This window comes from Cavia porcellus, unplaced genomic scaffold, assembly GCF_034190915.1.
Source record: "Cavia porcellus strain 051 isolate PalLab524CR breed Dunkin Hartley unplaced genomic scaffold, mCavPor4.1 scaffold_26, whole genome shotgun sequence".
Lineage (NCBI taxonomy): Eukaryota > Metazoa > Chordata > Mammalia > Rodentia > Caviidae > Cavia > Cavia porcellus.
This window is the reverse complement of record NW_026947509.1, coordinates 14,437,898-14,465,295: the sequence shown is the minus strand read 5'-3', so window position 1 is coordinate 14,465,295 and position 27,398 is coordinate 14,437,898. Positions and strand designations below refer to the sequence as shown.

Below are 27,398 nucleotides of genomic sequence, written 5' to 3'. Positions count from 1 at the left end.
GAAAATATTTTTCCTTTGCTGAAATGGGTTGTAAAAGACTTGAATGAAATATTTCAATGGATTTATTTGGGAAGTCTTATTATCAAAGAGTCCAAAGAAATACAATGTAGAAAACAGAAGAAGCACCTGACATAGAGCTCCTTGCTGTCTGTTACTAGGTAACTACTGGGTCTGGGCAAGTCCCTTAGTTTCTCCATCTCAAGTCTCACATTACAATGGGAATTGGACTAGATGGATACTTTCATCCATCCATTCATTTAATCTTGAGTTAGGGTTAAGTTTAAAAACCTATGCACTGACTTCTGGATTTTACACACACACAAACACACATATGTAGCTATATAAACCTTATCTCCTGGGTTGTAAAGCACTGATGTAGGAGGATCATGGCCTCTTTATTTTAAAAATTTAAACAATGAGTGCCTAATGCAGCTGGAAGAGAACATGTACTCAGAAAATACTGAATGCATACTTGTTTAATAGCAATCAATGTGTTATCCCTTCATTCAAAAAACCTTAAGACTCCCCCTCTCCCTGTGTAAGACACTATGCTGGGTACAAGTAAGTGTATGTATTTCTGAAAAGATATTAGTATAGTACTATCTATTGAAAGTTTGCAACTTGGACTGGGGATTTAGGTCAGCGGCATAAGCACCTGCCTTGCAAGCAGGTGGTCGTGAGTTCGATCCCCGGTACCGATAAAAAGATTTAAAAAAAAAAAAGAAAGTTTGCAACTTAATTTGCGATGTGAATGTCAAATGATAATAGAATTGTGAGGCTTGTTTGTTGAGTTTTCTTTTTTCCTCCTCTTCTCTTCTTTCCATTTGAATCCCATAGTTCAGGTTAGTTTTATGTTGTTATCTTACACAGCAGCATCATGCTAGTGGCATTACTGTATTACATAAAGGTTTTCAATAACTATCATGGAAGAGATGGTAAAATCAGTTCACTGCAATTGATGCAAGTATACTACAATCAATTTTAAGTAAAATTTTAGGTTAATAAGAATAGTACCTAGAAAAAATAAGTGTGATATTTTAGAGATATTTTAAAATACAGATTATTTTCTTTTTACTACAAAAAAATCACTCTTTCCCCTCCAATACATTGTATATATAACCTTGTCCAAACTTAAAATCAAAAGTGCTGATCTCCATACATAAATGAATAGCAGCAACTAAACAACCTCCGTAAGTGCTGTCAAATTTCACTTCACAATATTTACCTACAAAAGCATGCTATAGGTCCTAACCATTATCTCTAAATTCAAAATGTCCCAAATCTTGCAGTTTAATCACATGCAGTCTATTTGATCCAGGCTGCTCTGACACAGGGAATGTGAGGATAGTACTCCTTTAATTTACTCTGTGTATTTAATATTTATGAAACTATGCACAAAGTTCTGTGGGTAAATTAATTAGATTTTCAAAAACTCAAAATAATTATTCACTTTCATCATTTTTTTTTGTTGGTGATCGCTTCTTAATAGCTCATCCTCCACTAGCATTTCCTTGTTGGTAACACAAGGCAGAAAACGTCAAGGATAATACGGGTGGATAGGGCTCTCATAAGTGGCAAAACATGATGTCATCAGAGCATATTAAAAAGAATGTCTGCTCTTCAGAGAAGAAAGTTTAACAGGTCTGATAAAATAAGAAAGTCTTCTTTCTCTCCTTGCCCCACTATATTCTGTTCCTATTGTAAACTCTACTTGAGCTTGCAGGTATCTGCCTCAAGGCAGGTCACTAAAAGTCAGCCAAAATCAGGGCAACCTCAGCAGTAGAAACAAACCTGCAGATCGTGGCAGGCAAATGTATATTTTCAAGCACATTCTTTTTGCTGAAACTGCTGGACTTCACCAAATGAACAGAGACTCCAAACAACAAAAGCAACCAACAGCATCTATTCTAACACTGCAAATGTCTTGGATATTACAGATGTCACCCGACAGTGCATGCATTTGCTTCCCATATGTGAACAAAACTGAGGCATCACAAGATAAATTTGAATGGAATGCTAACCTTCACTTTAATTTTTTTTTTCTTTTGCAAGCTGACGACACAATTTTAGTATTATCACAGCGGAGTTTCTGGCTGGAAAAAATTAAATTAATGGATGGATAAAACAAGCTTAGAAACTTAAAAAATAAACAACTTTCAAATATCTATATTTGATGGTGTCAAGCGCCAAGATGAATGTATTTCAATTGCAACTTCCAAACTAAACTCACAAATTACTACCATTATGCTAAGTGTTAGCTACCCCACTGTGCCGTTTTGCTTTGTGAATTTTTACCTTCCTCTATGAACACTTTTAGCCACTGATCGCACAGCCTTTCAATGTTTTCTGCCTTTTCCTTTAAATAAACTGGCTCTGGCTCCCTCCATCTGGTTCCCCTTCCGTCAGCAACCCTGCACCTGTTCACACCTCCTCTCCTGTTGGATTCCACTGAACATTTCCTCCTCTGCCAGGGCTATTCTGGCACTCGCAACCTTTCTGTCATTCAATCCATCTGTCAGAAGTGAACTTTGTTTACCGCAAGCTTCTGCTTTCTTCTTCAAGAAGCAAAGCCCCTCAAGGTCATTGTCAAATGAACTGTCGGCATGGATTTAAATCCTCTACTGCTAACAGCAGAAGATGAAGTTTTGTTGTGTACTATACTTGTGAAAATTACTTTTGGGTTCGGCAAGACAATAATTTGGAGTCAAAGTAGTAAGACATGGTGTTTTAATGATCATTTGTAAAACCAGACAGCTGACATGTATTTTCTTCATGTGTGCCTGCTCTTCTCATTATATTGAGTATGAACTATATGTATAAGAAGCAAAATAAAAGTTTTAAAGTGAAATCAAAATATCACAAACAAGTTTACACTATGTAAAAATTGCTTCATACTATATAGCATTAACTTGAGGAATAAATATTTTCACTAATGAATTAGCCAAGGGAGAGAGTATTCCAATTAAGAGATTTTACACTGAAAGGCTTAAAATGTACAAATATGTACCATTTCAATTATAAGTATAGATTAACACACGGCTCCATTACTGCTTTGGAAAACTTAACCCATAATACATAAATCAGTTCATGTATACTTTAAATCCCAGCATTTAAAAAATATAGTTCTGCTGAAATAATACATGCTGCCAAACAAATTCATAATCTATCTAAAGAAATATAAATTATATCACTAGACCAGTTCTCTGAAAAAAAAAATAAACTCACAGAAATTGGATAAAAATGATACTCTCAATTTGCTTTATCCTGTGTTATACACAGCTACTGAGTACTCACACTGCTCTCATAAGTTAGACATGAAATCAATGTCCTGAATTATTTGCCAGTATGTTAGATAATTATATTCTTTAGGTAAAGGAAAAATCAACACCTCAATTCAAATTTCTTAAGAGGTGAGAGAAGTTTGTTTTTTTTCTTTTTAAGAGAAAATTATGGAAAATAATGTAATTAAAGCACTACTGGAATTGTGAACACGAATGACACTCTATTCATCAAGGTATTTTTGTTTTACAGATTTTTCCTAAGATTTAATCTTATCAGATATGCTTTTAAATAAAACCAATAAAATCTGAAAAATTCTCTAAGTTATTTTTAGAAAAATATAAAAATTAAAGCATTTTTTTGCTGACAGAATTCAAAGCTGATTTATTAATAAATGGAATTTAAAATTTGAATCTTAAAGTTCTAATTTACTAAATATTATAATTTATTAAAAATATTTTGTTAGGGCAGGTATTTTACATATAAAAGAAAATCACTGTGATGCTAAACATAAAAACAAAACTAAAAATAAACGTTTAAAATCCAAGTACAGTATTACTTTTTAGCTGTGATTTCCACTTTATTATTAACCTTCAAAATTCCCTGTGTCATATAAATCCTTCTTCTGTAATGTATAATGAAACTCAATATGTGGATCTTGAATTCAATATAGGGGTTCAAAGAGGCACACTCCTTTTCATATTAAAGTGTAACAGAAAATTCTAAAAATGTTATCTTATTTAGTTAGCAGGTTGGTTAATACTTTTCTTCCCTTTAGTGTAATCAGGGGATGACAGTAGTTGGTCACCTGGATCCCTGCTTCTGAATGGCACTGAAAGAGTGCTGGTAATTTGATCATTTCCGTGGTCTGATTTGCTATATGAAAGAAAGGAGCGTTAGCAAATTGCTGGTTTAATAGAAGCTGCTTCAATCACCGCAAAAGAGTTTTTCATTCTTAGTAAACAGCACCTCAAAAATACAATGGCCTCTTTGTTTTGGAAAACTGGTATGATAGGACCATAAACAAATAAAAAAAGTCATTCGGTTTTAACATCACTTACAGTCACACATGGATGCATGAACACGCTCACACACATACACTTTTCCGTACTACACAAACATAAGAAAAAAGGAAACAGTATGAGGCTTATTTTTACAGATGGAGTAATTTAGGAATTCAGAGACAGGAATATTTATCTGCTTAATACATAATATACTTATTTTACCTTTTAAACAGGTAAACTGGAAAAAAGTTTGGATAGTTTGATACAAACACCTAAAACAAATTTGACTGGGTAAAAAGAAGCATTAAATTAACGTTGCCAAGTTACACCACAGAAGAGGAAAGCCGTTTCTAAGGGCACTGCTAGGTGAAGACAGGAGCTGATGTTCACGTTCCGTAATTCACGTTTTCCTAAAACAGCAGATGGGTGTAAGACGGAAGGTAAAACATTTAAACTCCTTAATAAGGAGCTGACCTTCATTTATCTACATTTTGAATGAGACTAGTGGTTCTGTTTTTCTAAGAACTACAAGTGATGAAAATACTATTATTTTTCTCTTGTTTGTTGACTTCTGCCTGCACATTCATGTCTTTTAACAAGAGAGGATATTCATTTTCCCACTCCTTCCTCAGTCACCGTAAAGCAAGAACTTCATTCAAATGTGGGAATATTTGCAGGACTGCAGGACAAAGAACTGAGACATTTTCAGAGTTGATCAAGGGGGAGATGAATTTGTGAGATTCTTTTAGGGGGAAGAAGGGACTAAATGACAACTTTAAATCTGCCACAATCATTTACTAATGTGCTGCTATATCAAATAAGTCTAATTTTTTGACAGCACCAAATTAGATTTATTGCAGAAACTGCTGCATAAATAGCATATGGCTGTGTTATACCACCTATTTCAAATCTTGATAATGTTTCCCCCTCCCCCTCCAAAATGAATAAATTGAGCCAACCTATAAACCTTCCATGAAAAAACAGAGAAATATACAAGTTCAAAAACAGATGCAGGGGATCTGGATTTCTCTATTAAAGTTTTAGCATAATGTCCCAACTCTCCATTTAAAGAGCTACGACTCGTTCAATAAACAATTAAATTTATCAGGTCAGTTTTTCATTTCTTGCAGAATGACTTTGTTTTAAGGTTTTGGGCTCAAAATTACACTTCTATTTTGATGTTCAATTTACAGTTACATGGGGAAAAAAGAAGGGCAAGCGATTCTGAATCAGACATAGCCTAAATTAGGTTATGAAGAATTATTTAGGAAAAATGCATGTATCATATGGTTGCTTTTTAGTTTTCACTTGTGAAAGACATATATGAGAAGTCATATAAAAATCTTGTCTAATTTTAATTATAGCCTTGATGCTGCAAACTCTTTGATGCATAAAATATATAAAGTGATCATTCCATGTGCCACACTGTAACTAGAACGGCAGAGCCATACAAACAGCCAATAAAAAGGGAAAAAAAAGGAAATTTCCAGGGAAGCTGGGCTTGAAAAACCCATGGAACAAAGTCAGAGATGGACAACTCTTCCCTTTCCAATCGCTCTGCTAACACCCACCCCCCAGACCCCACGTTTGAAATAATGCAACTCAATTTTCCTTTTTGAAGAAAAGTTTCAGTCCTCCCGTAGAGGGGAAAGACATTGCAAGGTCTTATCTCAGACCAATGGGCACACCACTGCAAACATCATGGCACTCGGCTACCCCGCAGACTCCCTCTCGGTGGTCAGTCTTCCCAGCTGCCCTATCTGTTACTGTCTGATTAGTTCTGCTAAGGAGCCCCTCCCCTGCCAGCTTTCGGTGCCATCTGTTCTATACAAGATGGCTGCTGCCCAGCAACCTAACACTGCCCTCCTACCTGGCACCCGGCTACCATCCTTACCCCAAAGTGCTAACACAGGTTCTCACTGCTGGCAGAGTCAGGATTTCATTACTACTACTTTGACAAGTGCAGGGTTGTTTGTAATTTCTCTTTTATCCTGATTTTGATTGTACAACCACCTCCCACTGATTCAGTTTGCTTCAGTTTTGTTGCTCACAGATTTTACTCTCCACATTAATCTCCCTCTGGCATGTTACTGCATCTGTTCCCTTTTTTATTATTAATTTTCAAATTCCCACCATTTTTGACAAAAAGGAGGTAATCTACACTCTGTTTCTGCCCATTTCATTTTCTTTAATTTGGAAGATAAGTATGAAAGCATGCCAACGAAGTTAATTCCCCATTAACAGTTTATTTTCTGGCATCCCTAGGCCTTTGTATATGAAAAACAGATAGGAATAAATGTTGACTGAATCACAACAACATAGTTGCAACCATTCCTGAGTTTAATGAAAAGCAAACATATGAAACAGCAACTAAAAAGTTTATTAGTTACCCAAGTTGTCTCATGCTGCCGTTTGTCCTTGTCCTTTCAACAAATAATTCTTAGCACAAATCGCTCTGCGTGCAAGATCTGAATTTGGGTTCCTCAACAGTTCTGACAGGGACTCTCTTTTCACTGTTGATGAATTTTATTATTTCTTAATGCAATTATCGTCTTTCCTCAGTCCAAACATTGTTGACTAATTCAATAGTGAATGATTCTGACTAAATGCCTGGTTTCAGAAATAGGTTAAGAACAGAGAATTGCCATCAGTGTAACAAAGCAGAACTTACAGGGCCCCCGGGTTGCAGAGCTGCTTCCATTAGACGCCATTCTGATGCAGAGTTAAAATCAAGACTGACAAGTGGTTTTCCTTCATGACACAAAGAAGACCACTTAAGGGTTAGAAAATGGGAAATAATATGTCTAACAATATATTCTCTGTGCCCCTAATTTGTCAACACCACAAGCTTCCCATAAAGGGTTGGAATAATCTGATCATCCTCTCAATTGTCCCTAAGTTCTCCAGACTGGATCAATGCACTTTGACTGCTAATTGATTTATTTTACAAGAATTCATATTAAAAGCATTAGAGTCCCTGAATAGATAAGCAACGCTTCAGACTTATAGAATCTTGAATGTGCTAAAATGATTTTGCATATTCATATATATCCTCATAAAATCACAGTTAAGATTTTTCCCAGGGTGACAGAACATAATCAGAAACAGAAATAGGACAAGTGTCAAGCTCTGACCACTTTTTAGATCAGCCGCTGGAAAACAGCTGCCAAATACTCACTTGTAATACCTTATCTCAAACACATGCACACCACCCCTTGAGTATATTCCAGCAGTGACTTGTTTTTCTGTACACTTTTTGGGGGGATATAGTTATGTTTATAAGAATTACTCCTCTAACTCTGGATATACTCTTTTGTAAATCGCCTGGTTAGAACAGGCTTCTTGAAGGTAGGCACAAGGCGGGAGCCAGAGGCATGCAGAGCTTCCGCACTAGCACCCTCCCTGGGAAATGATTTCTTCTGAGATGAGACCCACCAGCCTCTGTCTGCCCCTCTCCACCCTCCTGGCTTGGTCAAGTAGAGAAGTGCTCAGTCCTGTCCCAGCTATCCTGCGGTTGCTGGGCTACACAGAGCCAAGGTGGAACAGAGAGGCCTCCCCCAGCGACTTTCCAGGCTGGTCCAAAGCTGTCTCCTAACAATTTGGTACCCATTCTGAGTTCTGGAGATTGTCTTATCCTTGCTTGTTTGTGCTAACAGAGTAGTAATGTGATAATGTGCTTATGTGAACTGGGCCCTGGCCCCTATCAGGCATGGGTCACTGGGGAGACTGAATATTCCCCAAACCTCTTACTTTCTCAGGATCCTTAATGAACTTTGATTCTAGGATTTATCAGTGATTAGTTGGAATATACATTTGAGTTCATTAGGGAAACATTAAATGACAAATGAGTAATGCCTAGTAACTATCCTATTGAATACATGCAATTAGGAAGAGCTGGTTCAGGAAAAAATTGAACATCATTAGGGTGATAAAAGAGTTCATACTTCTTTTATCCTAAAATAATATTGGAGACTAGAACTTTCTAATGGAAAAATACTCTTACTAAGATAACAGTCCAGTTCTTGTCTCTTAAACAAATTCCTCCTCCTAGTTTTATTGAACTTGATGCTCATCGTTGTCGTGTCAGGCAAGTGGTGTGGGCAGTACTTTCCTGGTTTCCTCTGGGCTTCTTCAGAAAATGAGTTGGCTGCTGCTACCGCCACACTCCAGGCTGCGGGCCTGTGTGGCAGGGGAGAAGAGCACATCCCCAGCCTCGCTTTTCACTGCACACACATTCGGGCTTTGCCTAACCGAGAGGAGTGAGCCAGGGAACATTAAGCAGAACCTGGAGACACATATTTCCTGGCAGCCTCTGAATCTAACCTCGCCCACCCCAGGCCACATGGAGACCGGGGTGCCTCGCCTGTCAGACAGGTGGAGCAGAGAGGCTCAGGCAGCGTGGGGTCCACCAAAGCAAAGCGAAATGCCTTTTCTTTCCTGGCTCTCTGACAGCCTGTTTTCTCTGATACTGGGTGGGGGGAGGAAAAGAAGGATGCAATTTATAACAGCACCAAGGCCATCTATTTTGAGCCTTGAAGATGTTGGTTGCACATATATCCATTTAAAATTATTTTTGACACATTCTCTGCTTAATTTATTCATGAAAAGAGTACAAGAAAAAAATGAGCTTAACTTTTAAATGGAAACTTTAGGCTAAAAATTCTTGAATAAAGCTCAGGAGAAAAAAAAAGATAAAGTTCACTGTAGAATAACAAGAATACATGCCAATGTCATATTACCCTCTTCACATGAACAAAGGGCCAAAGTTGGGTTTGTTGACCTAAGCTAATAGATGAGCAACGTTCCTTCTTAATTTTCCCTAACAATAAAGAGCAGAAGCAAATCTGTTTAACATGTGCAGAAAATCTGCTAACTGATGCCAAACTTGGTGCTGAGGACACAGAGATAGAAGAGGACTGGTCCTTGGCCCTTGACCTGGGATTTGACAGCCACAAAGGTCTTTCCGTCTAGTTTTGAAATACGTTTTATACTTTGTGGTTGAGGCAGCTGACGGACCTGGTTCGGGCCCTGCCTAGTCCTTTCTCCCACCTGCACAGCATCAAACTTCTGAGACTCAGCATCCTCATCTCTAATGGACTGCTCTTCTGTCAGCTCACTCTTAGGATGAAGAAAACTGTGGTAAAAAATCAGTTTGTTTTAATTTCTAATTCTTTATAAAGCATTATTTTTAAAAAAAAATTACAAATGAATTACACACTATTTTTTTTTTAAAGTTACCCCTCCTCCTCCGAAAAGCTCACTGATCATTCACTTGGAAATTGTAGCAATTTAAAATTGATTTTTTGTTTGTTTTGTTTTGAGACAGGATAGTTTAGGTTGGCCTTGAACTCACGGTGACCCTCCTGCCTTAGCCTTCCGTGTAAGATCACAGGCATGCACCACCATGCTCAGCAGTAATCTGAAATTGATGTTAGGAGCCTGGGGTGTAGCTCAGTGGTAGAGCACATGCTTAGCATGTGTGAGGCTCTGGGTTTGATCCCTAGAACCATCAAACTAAGAAAAAATAAAATAGATAGAAAAGTTTCCAAGTATTTATTCTCAATTTTTATACTTCCCTTGTCACAGACCAGTAGCAACCAGTTCTTTATGGACCTCACTTAATACAGCAGTGTGGCACAGCACCAGGCATGATAGCTGGCATGTGCTCAGTACTCATCTATGTGCCCTCGACCTCCTGTTTAATGCTTGGAGAGTTCTCTACATGCAACAACAGAGCACCCTTGTGAACACCTGGCTATGCTGCCTTGGACATGCAGCGTGTGGCAAAGGGGGATAGAGAGTTCAGGCATGAGCGGAGAAGTACTTTTCCACTTTGAACCATTTGATAGGTAAGGGAAAAATCAGAGATTATATTTTTTTTAAAAGATGGGGTGACAGAGCAGACCCCTGCTTTTTACTTGTCCGGAATGCAGACCCCTTTCCCTAGTGAGGACACCCCTGGCTTGCTGTGACTCAGCTCTTGCTTCCCGTAGTCTGACTAAGGCTGCAGGCCGGGGTGCTCAGGAGGAACTGTGTGACTGTGACTCCATTTGCTTCCACAGGGTGATCCCGGAACTGAAAGGTTTGAAATTGGAACATAGGAGCTAGGAAGTCACATTCTTACAAAGGCATCTGCTTTATCTCCAGTTTCAGACTCAAGGATGGGACTTTGTGGTGTAAAAAATCTGAAAGAAGTAGCCAGCATTCTGAAATGGATCGAGGCTCTGGGAAGTCAGAATCTGGCAGCACACTGTGGTTGCCTTGAGTCTCGGGTCCAAGAAGGCCCAAGGCCCACACCAGGAAGGGACACAGCTGTGTCCTAACAACTCATCATGTCTTCCGTGGGGGGTTTCTGACACCTCAGCCAAAAAGTCCTAACCCACACAGGTAGTCTAAGAGATCAAGCAATCAAACTCTAGAAAGCAGTTACAAGAGTCATTGTGTGGAATGAAAATGTGTGGGAATGGTCTGAGGAGGATGCCTTAATCCCTCTCCCCAGTTAATCTGCCCATCATGATAGGATAACTTTGTGACTCCTCTGCTGTACAACTTCCTAACTTCCAAAATGATACAATATGGTAGTTCAAATTGCTATAGGTCAGAGGTCAGAGCCTCCCATTTGGATCACAAATGTGAGTCATGGCAGGATACTCATTTCGTGGTCTCTTAGGTTCCTGCTCTGAGAAATTCTTTGAATTATGTCATTGCTGAAATATCATTTGTGTAAAAGAAGAAATACGGATCTTAAGGGCACACATGCTGATAGCAGCAGGCCCCTGCACATTTCACGGAAATTCTGTCTCCATTTGCACTTAGGGCAATTCCAACTCTAAATTCTCTGATAATTAAACAAAAGAAGGCTTCTTATAGTTCTCCTCCAGACTGGACAAGAGAAAAAGATGCAGGCTGTGAAAGGATTTGTTACACTATAGGTACAACAGATATGTGGAAGAGTATCTGACTCTCCAAGTAGTTAATATCATTCATGTAAACATTCAGAAATGATTGTTTTAGCAAGCTAAATCACAGATCCACATGTATGTGAAAATACAGCCTTGTGAGGGAGATTTAAAAATTCTGTAGCCTCAAAAATGCCTGGACATGTTAAAAACAAGTATGTGCGGGAATCTTCTTTTTTTTGTAAATTCCTCTTCCCTTTTGGTAGGAATGAAGTAACACAGTAGAGAAGAATGACAGTTGTATTATAATACATTATATGACTAAGGTAAATAGTGGGCCAGGGGAAAGTATTTCTTAGGAAAAGCCCAAGCCAAAGATAAAAAGATAAAAATTCGCTGACATGTATTTATATCAGTGCATAAAGAAAGAGCTCACACTTTTTTCTGCTACAAATGTACGTTGTTGATTTTTTCTCAATTGTCTTTTTGGGAACAATTGCATTAATCTATTTCCCTAGCAATTTACACGGAATTACAGTGTAATGGATAAGAGATAGGCTTGGCAGGCAAATTACTGGGTTCCAAACCTGCTTCCACAACTTATCAGCTGTGTGACCTTAGATGACTCATTGTACTTCACTGTGCCTCAGTTTCCTCAGCTGTACAACCCAGGCACCTGCACTCGGTGGAATTAGTGTGAGGGCTAAGCGAAAGGCACTCGGTTCAGGTTCCGGAACACGACGCTGGTGCTCTGCGCGGTTAGGTACCGTTGCATTCTTTTAAAAGACCTCCATGCAGCACGACACTAGGGGGACACCAAGATGAACATATTCTCAGCCTCAGAGACCTCCCTCAGAGGTAATGAAGGATTCAAGGGACAAGGTTCCCTCTGGCAGAGTTATCAGAGAGGGTTACAGTAGAAAGATTCAGATTTCAGAGAGTCCCTGAAAAGAAGGTAAGGTTTAGGAGGGCCACAAAAGGTCAAAAGGATAACCAAGGTGTAGAGAACAGCAAAAGGACAGAGAAGTCCAAACCTACAGAGGGAACCACCTCTGGCTAGGAATCAGCAGGAGAGAACTGGTAGGGATGAAATAAGGCTGGCAGGCTGGAATCTATCGGATGACCTGAAATGCCAAGCGGAGTGATTTGGAACCTTTGTGAGTGAGTGTGGCATCACAAAGGTTTTGAGAATAGAGCAATAGAATCAAGGCAGTGGCATATGCATGTCCGATGGGCAGTGGCTAGCAAAAGAGATCAGAAGGGTGCTCAGAGGCTGTTTCCACCACCCTTCTGAGAGACCCACAGAGCCTAAGTTCTGATGAACCCGTGGGTGGCAGGTATGAGTGACATTTCTATGTATTTACTCTGAAGTCCAATAAAGAAATATCTTACACAAAGGATAATCAAAGCAATTTTAAATGTTTACTGTCCAGATGTAGGAATTACAGAATAGGGTATTTTAAATGTTACAATCACTGATTATCAGCGTTAGTAAGAAATTTAGAAACATCTAGTCTTCCCTTATTTTCCAGGTAAGTAAGTAGGCCTAGAAAGCTAAGCCATTTGTCAAAAGATGCAAAGATAATGAATGCCTAGAAAAGATGTAGGTTTCCTCAGTCCTAGGCTGCCTGGGGAACCCTCTAAGAATAGTATACAGTTTTAATAGCATTTGGTTACTTCACTAAAGCATCTTTTGAATCATTTTTAGTTATTTTCTTACAAGTGTCCAAAGACTCAATTTTAGTCTCCTATTGGTTCTTCTACAGAACTTCAAAACAGGGAGCTTGGACTGAAATGTAGCTTAGTGGTAAGGCACCTGCCTAATGTGCATGAAGCTCTGGGTCCAATCTCCAGCACGGCCAAGAATTTTTTAAAGAGTTCAGTACGTGCTTTCACTCACTTCCTTAGCTACAGCCAATACCTCTACGTAAAAGCATCTAGATCTAAGCCACTAGTTGTGACCTTTTACTTCACAACAAACCTACACTGGACATCTTCACCTAAAGGTCTAAACAAAATGTATTGTTTTCTCTGCTATCTCTTTTAAGTTTCCTGGTTGGGTTAAAGGTTTATCCAGTCAACTTAGTCTGGAAACAGCAGTCACCTTTAATTCTGTCTCCTACTTACTTCTCTAAATATCTCTTGAATAGACGACTTTCTTTCCATTTGACGGGTACACCCATAGCCCAGAGCTTTATTCCTATCCGACTGGACAACTATGATTATACTCTATAGGGCCCCTGCTAATCACTGCTCCCTCATTCAGTCTACTTTCATAATGCTTTGCAGTTACAAAACACACAGAATCTATCAAGCTCCCTTGACTTCTTACTTGAATTAAACAGCCTCTTAAGGACTGGTTAATTTTCTTTGCAAACAGCCAGACAGTAAATATTTTAGATTTTGAGGACCATACTTAATTTTGCTATAATGTTGCATATCATATATTATGGACAGTTGTACCTACATTTCACAACACTTAAGTAATAATAATAGTAGCATTATTACTATTTAATAACATTTTAAGTACATAATAGCATTATTATTGTCGTTATTAAGCCTATTTCCTAAGACGGCCTCAAATTCTTGGGCTCATGTGATCCTGCTATCTCTCAGCTTCTCATAAAGTTGGGACCACAAAATACTATTTGTCCCCCGAACAAACAAAAAACAACCTAGCTTATAAATCATACAGAAACAAACGTTTAGCAGATGTAGCCCATGGGCTGTAGCTACCGGCCATGTCTCCCACATCACCTTTCCAAGTGCACTCTACACTGCGGTATGAGTCAGGACCCCAGAAAGCTCATCATGTTGACAGCTGAAAATGCATGGAGACCAATGCATTAGTCTCAGAATAGCCAAGACTCCCAAGGCCCTTCCTCTCGATCCTGATCCCCTTTTCAGTCTTATTTTCCACTAAATACCTACTCTGATTGTACAGTTCATGTTCTCTACTGCCTTTAGGTCTTTGCACATTTTGGCCCCTGCACTGGTATACCCACCCAGCCCATCTTTTTCCACTTTGAAAACTCATATTCCTGAACTAAGTAATCAAGATCACTGCCAAACATCTGCCCCACCCCAACAATCATTTTCAGTCTCAGCTTTCTTGATCATCGTCACCTCCCCTCATGCAGAATGAGCCAGCACTCCTTCCTCCATGCTCCCCTAGTAATGTTTGCTTCTACCATAGCACCACTGTCACACTTTATTACACCTACACTTATAGATTTGGCTCCTTTACTGGAGTGTAAGCAGCCTAAGGATATGAAAGGAGTCGTCTTATGCTCTTAGGGTGAAGTAGAGTGCAGTGGTACCTCGGTTGCAAACTGAAGCTGGTTAAGAACCCAGGCAAATTCAATGGCTAGGTTCAATATTGACTTTATGGGGAAATCTGATTCAATTGTACTTCAAAGATAGTAGATGTTCAGTAAATATTGACTAAATGCCTATTACATGCCACCAACTGGGTCTTGCAGCAAATGCTGAATTTTTATTTTCTATGTTTAAAATTTAATTTAAATCAAAATAAAGAAAAACACCACATTTTTTCCTTCAGATTGATCTACAGATCTCCACTTCAATTTTTAAATTTTCTTTGATCTTAACAACATATATGCTGATTTCACTGTTACTTTATAACATGGATTTCATTTATAATATAGATTTCATATTTGATTTTAAACTGTGACAAGAATATGCCAGTTAAGATTTTTGAGACTCAATGGTGAGATGCTATTTTAGCTGGTTTATCCTGAAAAAGAAAAATGCAATATTTCACTACCACATCTGAGTATACTGAATCAAAAAACAATGATGAACACTAACAAACTGTTTTTTTAGAAAAGTGTATGAGAAGTATTTAGTTCCACAATCACGTCACATTTTCAGTGCAAAGTAGAGATTTACAGGGCTCCTTACCAATTGTCATCTTCAGATTTATGAATGTGGATCTTATAAATGATGAGCATAAGCTATTAAAATGCTTTCAAAGAGTACTACATTTAAAACACAGGTAATTTAGTTTTATTTCTGTAAAAAGAGGTTTAAATTTTTGTAGAATTGGTTAATTAAAGCTTGATGGAAAAAGCTTTTTATGGAACCAGGCAAAACAGTTTTTCTTAAGAACAAAGGAATTAGTTACCACTTGTCCATTTTCAGCTGTTGGTGCATCTTAATACACTCTACTTGCAAGAAATTGATCTTGTCAAACACTACAAATTGATACTGCTCGGGAAAACTCTCTACGGGCTTTGACTTCAGTAATTAACTCTCTGAATAAGATAAAATGGCAAAAGGGGCAAAGCCAGCATTAATATTTATTTACTGAAGCTCAGCCAAAGACATTAAAAGCTGTCCGATTTCTGTGGTTTACTAGTACTTAGCACACAAATGGTTAGTACTCAATACAAATCTGACAGAAAAGACAAACTGTACCATTATCATGCTGAAGCTAAATTCTGAAACTTTATACATTAAATAACCAGAGCTATGTCAGTATTATATTCTCAGTTCCACAATGGCAATACATTAAACAGACATTAAACAAATAGCTATTATTCTGTATAATTATGCAATATTTTCTCATAAAAGTATTAGTTCTTTTTTCAAATATCATTATGTATAAAGGATTTAATTTCTTTCTTTTTCTTTCACTGTTTAAAAAGGAAGGTGTCAAACCATTTGGAATATTATCACAACAAAATGTTTTTTTTTTTTTTCTTAACAAAGTTTGATTTTAACAGAACTAGAGGCATCTTAACACCAAACCAAAACTTTGGGAGGTTCACCAACCTCTAGAATATTTTTTCTCCAAATGCAGGCTGTTCAAGTGGTGCTTTTCTCCATCTGTTATCATACCGTGCTTAGAATTACATTGTCAAATTTAATGTAAAAGGGATCAGTCCCCTTTCATAGTTTAAATTCAACATAGTACTATAATTGGAAGCCTAGTGTTTTTCTATTTTATAAACTAAATCAAATATCATAAACTTACATGTGTATTTAGACAAAATTCTCTCCTAAAAACTGAAAAACTCTAAGAACTGAATAAGCCCAAAGGCTTGATCTGAAAACTGAAAAACTGCACTAAAACTCAAAGTGAGAAAGAACCACTTAAGTGGTAAAGTAAAATAGCTACTCTTTCTTTTTGATTTTTCCCTGTGTGTGTATTTAGGTATGTGTGTGTTTTTCTAGTTCAGCAAATACAGCGCTTGCAATGTAAATGGTCTTAATTTAGAGTTGATTTATATGTTTACTAAAATTTACAACAGTAATCACATCGCAGTATTTCAAGATGAAAACAATGCAATCTAAAATCTCAATGGTAAAAGCCTGGTTATTATATTGATTTGAACATGAACAATACTAATCTATTTGATCTCTAAATCTTACACCCTTTAGGACACAGATCCTTATTTTGTATTGGCTCCACCTCAATTTGCATTTTAGAATTTCTTTATCTCTTTCATCACTGACATATCCACTTATTTCCCTACATGTATTCTTCAGATCCAACATGTCAGTGCTTTTATCAGACGAAGAATTAACAGGAGAGGTTGCCGTGATGGTGGGAGAATCATGTCATTTTGCTTATATTGATAGAGAATTGCTTAAATATTTGAGCATGGTAGATGAAAGGTTTTGTAATATATCAGTAATTCTCTGCCACACTTATCATTCACATGTCTGGGTGTTTTGCTTACCACATCTCCACTTTTCTTAATATGCCTGAAAGCTGTGTGTGAACTGGATGACTAAGACAAGTCTAACAACTGTTGGGAAGCCTGTGGCAAAAAATCAGTGGAAAGGAATCAGGGCGAGGGTGCATAATGGGATTAGGGGTACCTGGTGAGGTGCAGTTGGTGCTCGGATTCGCCCAGCAGCTCGGTCAGCTTCAGGCACTCTTCTCTGGCCCGGGCTGCCTTCTGCTGCTCCCGTTCCACGTGCTGCTTGCTTTCACTCAGTTCTAGTCTCAATTTCTCTACTTCCTTAGGTGGAGAGCAAGGGGGGGGGGGGAGAAAAAGCATCTGTATGAAATATGTGCATTGAAACTCAAAATTATCTCATGTTAATTTTTCCTCTGGATTTTAATGTGATGAAAAATTATTAGAAAATTCAGGCTAGTTTCTGTTTTATGACAAAGGGAATTAGCACATCCAGACATGCACATTAGTAAGGTTGCTTTGGATGTGAGATGAAATCTGGTTTTAAAAATGAAATGATTAAATGAGAGAAGTCAAAATGTATGGTGTGTACTTCCATTCTAAGTCTCATTGCCTTTAAAAAGTCACTGTAATTTAAAATGCCATGATTTTCAAAATGCAGTCTCTCTGTGTAAGAGATTGATCAGATACATTCAGAGATTTATACCAAAGATGTGGCTTTTTATTCTGAAAGATACGATTTGCAATTTCATTTGGATGTTATGAAAACCAGATTAAAGGTTAAAATATTTATCTTTTAGAAAAATGTTTGATGTACAAGAAGGCATTATTACAGTGTTCAGTATTATTTGAAAAAATCATTTGGAGAAAATAAAACATGAGAACTTTTAAGCTTAGGAGTGTATGAAAATTTGGAACTGCAATATTACATTAAAATTTGCATGTTGAAAAAGCAACAAAACCACTGTAAGACCAATAAATATGAGTATATAAAAATGATAATCAATGATTGGTTTCAGAAAGAAATTATTTTTATTGTACTGAAACTTAAGTATTTCAAAGAAAAAAATACTGATATAGGATACAGTTTTAAATCATTTTTATAGTAAAGTAGAAATATGTATTACACAACACTTATGAAACTAAGCAAAAGAAAATAAATAGATCTGAACATTTAAAGATAGGCTAAAACAAAAAAAAAGTACAAAAATATTTTCAGATTTAAGAGGAAGTAAGAAACAATTTTGATACACAAAAATACAATGTCCTTTTGAGAAAAAAAAGTTGGCTAAGCTGAGTGTTTTATAGTTAGCATCTAAACATATTTTTAAATTTCATTATGTCATTACTCAAAATGTTGAATGATCTCCAACTATAGTTAATACATCATGTAAGATAAATTTAACAATTCATTTGTATATTTTCTTAAAATCATAACACTATATCCAGGTTATTCACATCAAAAGTATATATTACCATAATATAATTTATGTAAAATCTTAAATATTGTTTCCTTAAACAATGTAATAATGAATTCATTACTTTCATTCAAAGTAGACTTGCAGTATCTTTCAGAGTAAAATATTAAATATAACTGATTTCTTTAAAATATTTTATTATTAAATTTATACTATTTCAATCACATATGTGTTTAGAGATAAAAAGCAATAATGTCTATTAAATTACTTGTTTAACATTTATGAAATTAACAAAAGCAAAGTACAGAATTGCAATTATATGTTGACTTTAAAACTTCAAAAATTTTTCATATGATGCTATGTTCAAAAAATATGCTAAATACTACATTGGACATAGAGTTCCTATATCTATATTCAGAAGCTAACAGTTCATCTAAGTAAATAAATAATATAGACATAAAACAACTATCAAAATGCAAAGCATATAAACAAAAAAATTAGTTGTTAATCCATGGTAATCCATGCCTCCATAGACAGATGAGGTCTAAGTTAGCACAGACAAGAAGAGAAAAAGGGTGAGGGCACAAAAACTCGTGGAATGATACAGTAGATCTCATTATAAAGAGTCCTTTCGATTGCCAGTACCAAAAAAAAGTCTTGAATTATGAATTAATAAAGCTGTATTTTTTCTTAATAAGATACTTAACTGGTTTAAAGAGTATGCCATATGACAGAGGCAAAGCTAAAAAAGAGACAGAGAAAGAGAAAAAAAACAAACTACTCCAGTGTGAAAGATCAAATTAAAGTGGAAAAGAATACAGAAGGGAAACCAGACCAGATAGGGTGAGTAGAGAGACTTTAAACAGAAATATAAAGACAGCGCACTGATTTAATGAGAATATAAGCACAGGTACTTGAAATCAAAGATGAATCTAGCATTTAGAATTGAGAAAATAGTAAGAATGACAGAAGAATCATAAAATTCCAAACTTTCTTCAAAAGGAAGATATGAGCTGGATGTCACATTTGCCTTCCACATACAAGGCCCTAGGTTCAATTTCCCAGCACTAAAAAAAATATAGATATGACGTTTTTTGTAAACACCCTGCTATAACCTCATATGGTATATGCCTCACATTGATAGTTACATTTTTAAGCATAGATCAACTGCTCTCTTATTTCATGTGATTAGAGTCAGAGGTTACACTGAAAGCCAGTCACATATAGAGGGAAACAACACACAGATCCAACAGCCAACACAAATCAGGGCTCTAGGCACAGCTCTGGCACTTTTCAACTCTGTGAGACCTTGGACAAGTCATTTGACTATCATCAGGGTCTTCAGCCTAAAATGAAAGGGAAACTAGCAAGCTCCAAAGACTCAAAAGATTGGCTGGATAATGAGTTGTTAGCTGAGTGCTTCGCGCATATGAACTATAAAATACATTTCAAAACCAGCAAGGTGGTAAGTAGAAAAAATGACCTGCCTAAGGGTATTTGACTATCCCTAAAGAGTCCTTGCTTAGAGTCAGTCAAATTTCCTCCTTCTTTATATAGCAGCTTTCTGGTAAAAACTGAATAAAACTATATGTTTTATAATTTTCAAATGTAAAAAGCATTTTTGTTACGAAGATGGAAAATTACTGCCTGCTTCTGATTATCCAGGCCAGCAAAAGAGCTTATTGGTACAGATAATCAAAACCAACAAATAATCTAACCAGCTGGACTAGGACTCAACATTTATGCCCTGAGTCAGGAAAATCTGCCATGGCACCAACTCCAACAGTTAGAAGTGAAAGCGCTTGCCAGAAACGCCACGCTCCCACTGGCAGGATCATCCTTCGCCTCACCCAACTAGGTCAGGGCCACTTCCTTGGCTGCACATGGTGGCTCAGGGATGAAAGGCCAGACACAGTCATAGGCCAATTGTGCACTCCTCTCACAGTACGCTGTTAACCTGTGTGTCTACCATCCAGCCGATGTGGGCATGTGTAGGCCAAATGGGCAAAGGCAGGTCCAGAGAGCTCTACCAAAAGATCCACTTCAAATCGCACAGACAGGGGCCGGGGATGTTGCTCGCTGGAGAATGCTCGCCTACTATGTGACCGGAAGTTGAAACTGATGAAATAGGAGAGCAGGTCCAGCGATGGAACAGGAAGAGAGGGAACCGCGTTACTCTTTATTTATATCCCTCTACCTTGTGGAAAGTTTTCCGTTAATCATAGATATATGTACTTTTGTTTTTATTATTGATTATATTTTCTCACTAAAGTAATTCACTCAATTTAAGTCAAATAGTATTCAACTGCTCTTGGCAAAGAAGAGCAGTACCCATGTTCCGCTGTTTGTCAAGCTCTCAACCTAATCCCCAAGGGTACATTATCAACTCTTCTAACTTATCTATATATTATTAAATGACATATTGCTACTTCTTGATTTTTCAATATCAGAATTATCTATTGATTTCCTATGTTAAAAATGGTAACAAGTGTAGTGTCACATGTCTGTACTCCAGCATACTCAGGAAACTGAGGCAGGAGGATCACTCTAAGTATAGGAGTTCAAGACCAACCTGAACAACATAATAAGACCCCGTCTCAGAAAAACCAGTAACAATTTAAGCCTTTTACATCATCCACCTAAATACAATTTATGCTCCCACATAGTAATTTTGGTTAAAATATTATACATTATTATTTACAGTAAATTTGTTCACTACCATAACAAGCATTACATTAAGTTAGTTTTTATACATTATTTTATTATTTCTGGAATTAATAGCCTTTTCTGAGATGGGTCTCACTACGTTGCTCAGGCTGGCCTCATCCAATTGTCTGTCTCATCCTCATCAGCAGCCAGGACCACAGGCATGCACCACTATATCCAGCAACCTAGTGTTGATATAGTTCATTTTTCTAGGCAACTAATGGTTTCCCTTAAGAATTAAAACAGTTACCAAATACTATTTTTTCAAATAGTCAAAGATCAGATGAAGCATAAGTCCCACTATGTCCTTTGTGTCTTACATCTGGCCTTTTTGATCTCTGTTTTATGTTAAACCCTCTTTGTGCTGGGTTTAGAACTTCCCATCGTGTGGATCACAAGTCATCCTATTTCTCAGTTTACTTTTTTTGGGAGGATTGAAGTACATTCTCTAGATAGCTTTCATAAGAAAAAATATATAAAAATGTTTTATTCTTATTTGTATGCCTTGTTTGAAAATGCTTTGAGAACGCTGCTGTTTTATGCATACAGTCAATAGTTTAGCTAGGCATACAATTCTATGAAATTTTCACTTAGGATTTTTAGTGAATCATTTCACTTTCTTCAAGATCCTAACATTGTAATTAAAAAGCCTATGCCATTATAATTTCCAACATTTTCAGTAGACCTTTTTTTAAATCTAAAGGGTTAGGGGCTGGGGATTTAGTTCAGTGGCATAAGCGCCTGCCTCGCAAGCAGGCAGTCGTGAGTTCAATCCCTGGTACCGATAAAAAAGAAAAAGACAAAAAAAAAAAAAAAAAAAACAATCTAAAGGCATATTTTCTGCAGTTTGAGGACCTTGTCTTGAATTATTTTAAGCTATTTTGATGACATATAGTTAAATATTTCTCCTGCTAGAACTCGTATACATTGGTTGTTAGCTTTGTTGTGCTTATTAGCTAATTTACCTAACATTTTCCATCTCTTTGTTTTAAGATTCTAACTTCTAGAAGACTCATTTTATTTTCCAAACCTTCCACTGAACTTAAAAAAAACATATTTTCCACTCTCATGATCTATTTGTTTTCACTGACCCTTTTATATCTTTCTGTAAGCATTGCCTTCTATGCAAAATATATTGCTTTAATTTCCTCCAGGTATGCCTTAAACCATTTTCCATTTCTAAAATGGAATACTGTATGCAAGACTAGATAATTTATAAAGAAAAATGGTTCATTTTTGGCTCATGATCCTGGAGACTGGAAAATCCATGAGTGGGCCGCTGCCTCTGGACAGTCCTTGTGCTATATCAACTCACAGGGGACAGTAAATAGGCAAGCGGGGTGCACAGGAGAGAGAGAATACCAGGGGCAACCTTGTTTTATGACAACCCATTCTTGCAGTACCTAGTCCAGGCTAATGAAAGCAAGAAGAGCATTCGAGCTAAACCTTACTTCCAAGTATGACTGCACTGAAAAGTAAGTTACTGAAGGGGAGGTTACACTCAAAACATAGCAAGGTCCCACCCACACTACAGCTGCTGACTTATTTTAAACAGTGTATTATCTTCTAGCCTTACCTCAAAGACATGATGGGTCTTGGCTGTACATTCATGTGTGAAAATGAAGCAGTGAACAAAATGTGGAGGCAGTGACTTTTGGGTAATATAATAGTGTAGACTACTGTTCTGAAAATACTCCTATTTCCCTTCCAATGAGAATAGGGTATACAATTTTTCCCAAATGATTTTGAGCTTAGCCATATGATTTCATTTGGCTAATGGAATTTTCATGGCCATAATGTAAGCAGAAGTCGTAAATATGTTTATGTGGTTTGGCTTTGCTTTCATGTTCTGGTGATTCTCCATAAGAGGAGCATGCTCTCTGCAGCTGCTGCTCCTCAGCGTGGACCACAGAAAGAATCCAAGTGGAAAGGAACCAAACCCAAACCACAGCCCAGGCAACCTGTGACCCACAGCCTGAAGCAGACACCCAGCAAATGCAGGCTAGACCAGCCAGTTGTCCTGCAGACTCATAAACGTGAGTATACTTGATTGCTACTGTAAGCTACTGAGGTTTGTTAATAAAGAATTATTGACTTTAAAGGAATAAGACATGTTAAGAATTATACATCACTTTGGAATATTATTTGATCTTTGAAACACCTGCATAAAAGATAAAACTACTTATTCCTTTTTATGCACATGAGAAATTGAGGGTCAAAGAGACTAAATGACTGTCCAAAGAAGTCTATCTATTATGCAATGGCTTTCAATCTTTTAAAAAACCAAGATCCACAGTAAGAAACCCACTTTACAGCACAATTTAGAGACACACACACACATTCACACACATATCAATAACAAGCATTTCACTAATCTTTATTATGTGAGGTGCAGTCTCATATTCTCTATTTCTTCATATTCTAGTCCTCTTTGGAAAAGTTTTTTGGCTTCTATATATACAGTTGATTCCATAATCCTGCAATTTAAAGAGAATTCTGTACGTTATATAAATTAAATAGAACCAAATAAAGCATTTCATTGAGAATTTCTATTACACATTTTTTCTGACCTCCAAAGGAAAAAAATACAAAAATTAATATAAAACCTATTTGAAAAATTGCATCTCACTTTAGTCTTAAAAGATAACTGCCTGGAAAGAAAAAGGAACTATTAAGAATCCAATGAAGTTGATTTATTCCTGCCACTAAATATTATGAGATTTCAAAAATCCTTTTACCATTTATAACATAGCAATTCATTTGTTAAGACAAGATGAGAATGTGGAAAAAAGAAAAAAAATTTTTCAGTGCAGTAAGAAGACTGGAATCCAGAAATCCTTGCACACTTTGAAGAACTTGTGGTAAGCTGACAAAATTTGACAATGTGAATTTATCACTCAGAAACCAATAGATGAATTCATAGACTATCTTATGAAAAGTAATATAGTATATGATATTGAAAATTGAAACATAACAATCTGTCATTTGAGAAATGAATAACAGTTTTCATCAAATTCTGTGTGGACAAAAATAATGGAAATTGGAAATCTAGCATTCACCAGCTGATAATTTTATTAACTTGTAGATACTAAGATAAATTCTATCAAATCAATATATTTTTGACTAGAGCTATATTAGCTACTTGTAGCTATTCAAACTAAATACACTTCCCTAGCTGAATTAATCACATAGAAGTTTTCAATAGCCACCTGGTAGTCACGGCTACCATACTGGAAAATGTACGTAAAAAATATTTTTATCTCCTTAGAAAATTCTACTGGATAGTACTGGTCTAGCATATAAGAAAAGAGAATCTAACTTATCTAAGACTCACTCTCAAAACTAGATTCTTAGGGAACCATCCTATATGAATAAAAGGATATGGTAAGTAACAATTAAGTCATCTAAAAATGGCCAAAATGATTGTCCCCTTTATTACACTAGATAGGTAGAAGGCTGCCAATAACATTCTAGAAATTCTGTTCATGACCATCATTGTTGATGGCATATAACACTGATTTAACGTTTTTATTGCTGATCTAATGGCAACACTGACATCATGTATTATTTTTGAATACTTACTATGTTTTAGGCACTACTTAAGCATTTTGTATTTTAAAATCTCATTTTGTGTTCATTGGATTCTTACTTGTAAAATAAGTATCCTATTTCTGTTTTATAGATGAGAAAATTAAAGCTCACAGACGTTAGGTAACATATAAGATTATACAGTGCTTTTCACTGTACCATATTGTTGCCTTACACAAACCTAAATGTAACAGAAAATAAAAAGTAAATGACACACAATCTGCTTTCTAAAACTTCTAACCTACAGTTTGGCATATGAAAAATACACAAGTACTACAAAACCATTGGGAGAAGATAAAACTCAGGTGACTTGGATCAAATAGCATGCCACCAAATACAATTTGCAAGGCCCTGGCCATGGCTCACCTTAAAGAAGCATTTCCATGAGACTTTAGGGCTAATGACTGACTGGGAAGAAGTCCTGGAGCTTGGATTTACTTTATCCTTGGCTTTACGGTCTACATCTTTTACAATAGCATTTCTCCATATCTGTATGAGTCAACTCGGAACTTTCATATTCTTTCCAATGAAACAGATAATAGATGTTTGGGGAACTTTTCAACTTTCCAATTGCTTCCAGTGGCGCAATACTTGCTTGTTTTCTAAGCAAGTATTACTTGAAGAACTTTAAGGAAGTTTTTTCTTTGCATAATGTTAAGAAAAGTTGCATTAACTGAACACTTAAAAGCACTTCCTCAGAACTAAAGTCGCTCTTGGCCAAAACATGTGTTCCAAACAGATGAGATGCAACTATGGCAGAAAAGATGAGACTTTCTCAAAATGTGTGTGTAAAACACCAAAGTTAAGGTATCAGATGTAAGGTGGTTGCTAGTATTACATTCTTATAAGTAGGCTTTTTGGTTAAGTAAGTTTACACTACTATTCTCTCATGTCAAAAGATTCAAGGGCAAAATAAGGAAGCAGTGCTATTTCTGTGGTAATTTACATAAAAGTTCAGATGATAGCTCCCTTCTGCACCAATTCAATAAATGCTTTATGCTTGCTACAAGGAAGAAAAAGGGCTTGCTTTGCAGTTTCATGAATCTAGGTTTTTATTTATCATAGATAAAATAACAGGCCATTTAGGAAGTTGTTTTTTTTTTTCTTTAAAACACTGAGCTGCTTTTTTTTTTTTTTTTGCCCCTAATTCTATCATGCTTTCAGTATTCTAATAAGATAAATATTAACAAAGCTGTAGGCATTGAATGCTTAAGACATTCATGTTGTAAAGGTCATAGAGAGATCCGGATCTTTTATGACTGCTGCTGTGAGTAGTATAGGGTTGTTGCCACTGCATTAAGATAACATTGGGTGAGCTAAAAGTTTAAATATAATGTGATTGGTGGGAAGCTTAAAAAAAGAAGCTTTAATGAGACCTTTTTCAAGTGATGCATTGCAACAGTTGTTAGGTTATTGGTAAACATGACTAAGATTGATTGGGGAAGCTCTGATCACATTTGAAATGGGTAAGAATGACCCAAAATTGCATATTAAGAAGAGGTGACATTAAAGTAGACAATGTTGAAATGAATGGAAAGTTCTTAAAATAATGAAATCAAATACATGAACATGTTAATTGTTGGCTATGCCTTTTGTCCACTATCAATGATGTTGACATTTTTAAATTATCTGAGAATAAATTTTGCAATAGCAGAAAATACATCAAAAACTAAAAAAGTATAAAAAGATAGCTACCAATCATTATGATATGAAGAAAACACTTCACGTGTTTAGAAGCACATCTGCTTCCTGCTCAGATTGTGGCCTTTGCTTTCTACTTCCAAGGTCCCATTTCTGCCCGAGTTAGGTCCATGGCCTCAGTGGATGCAATCTCACATCACCCTTGCTACCTGGTACGTTTTATTCTGTCTTCATTTGTCATGGCCCCAGAATCATATGGTTCATAATTAACACTACTGCAAGAGAAATATTGGAATAACAATGAGCAAAGGCAAGAGGGAGCAGAGGAAGTGTGGGTGACTCTGCCCACCACGCACTCCGCAAACGTTAGAACTGTGAGGCCTGACTTTCTGAGCCCTCGGTCAATCACAGTACCTGTTTACCTCCCTGCTATACGTGTCTTACCCCGCTGAGTGTAATTTCATTTGCAAAATATGTGTATTTTTCATATAAAAATCATCCCCAAACATAAGCTAACTTATTAATCTGACTTTTGTATGAGTAGCAAGCTAATTCAACAATGGAAGTAAAATGATGTAAGCTAAAATTTTTGAGAAAAGGCATGAATGTCTCCCATGTGGGAGGGATAGAGATTAAACACACACACACACACACACACACACACACACACACACACACATTAATACATACAAAAACATCAAAGCTATTCTGATCAATTTATCAATTTTTATGAGCAATTTTGATCATGTGGAATATTTACCTTTGACATTTAACTTAGAATACAAACTTCTCCTGAAATGGAACTCCACTGAAATAAAATACACTATTTATTGCAGTAGGATTTATTTCAAAACTTCATCAACAATTTCTGTTCTCCTTATAAATATTATAGAGTATCAAGTCAATTATACTTTACTACATTAAATGGAAAGGACTAACCACTTTTGCTACCACTGGTGAAGATACTGGGATTTGTCTCCACACATGTGAAGGGTCTACTGCAATTGCAAAGATGACAGCTCCCTGACACCCCTGCACCCAGATGCGAATTAACTGTACCAGTGATGACTTACTACTGGGGGACTACTCTGCTCTGTTTCTATGGGTAAAGCTGTCTTAGGCATGATGCTCAATCACTTACAAACCCTCCTAACTGAACTACTTTCCAAGAGACTGCTTCTATGCTCTCTTCAC

At 36.6% G+C, this 27,398-nt stretch overlaps 1 protein-coding gene and 1 long non-coding RNA gene across 9 annotated transcripts in view; one reads left to right on the top strand and one right to left on the bottom strand.

The window, feature by feature from the left end:
- The window catches only part of Sdccag8 (SHH signaling and ciliogenesis regulator SDCCAG8), a 194,380-nt gene that overhangs the window by 88,399 nt on the left and 78,583 nt on the right, over window positions 1–27,398 (bottom strand). For all 7 annotated transcript variants that reach the window (XM_003474237.5, XM_063237550.1, XM_063237546.1 and 4 more), the window contains one exon: window positions 17,033–17,175. In XM_003474237.5, coding sequence (XP_003474285.1) covers window positions 17,033–17,175 — 143 coding nt within the window. The remainder of the gene's footprint in view (window positions 1–17,032; window positions 17,176–27,398) is intronic.
- LOC134473370 (uncharacterized) overlaps window positions 22,697–27,398 on the top strand; it is a 42,662-nt gene continuing 37,960 nt past the window's right edge. For both annotated transcript variants that reach the window (XR_010043620.1, XR_010043621.1), the window contains exon 1: window positions 22,697–23,011. This is a non-coding gene — a long non-coding RNA (uncharacterized LOC134473370). The remainder of the gene's footprint in view (window positions 23,012–27,398) is intronic.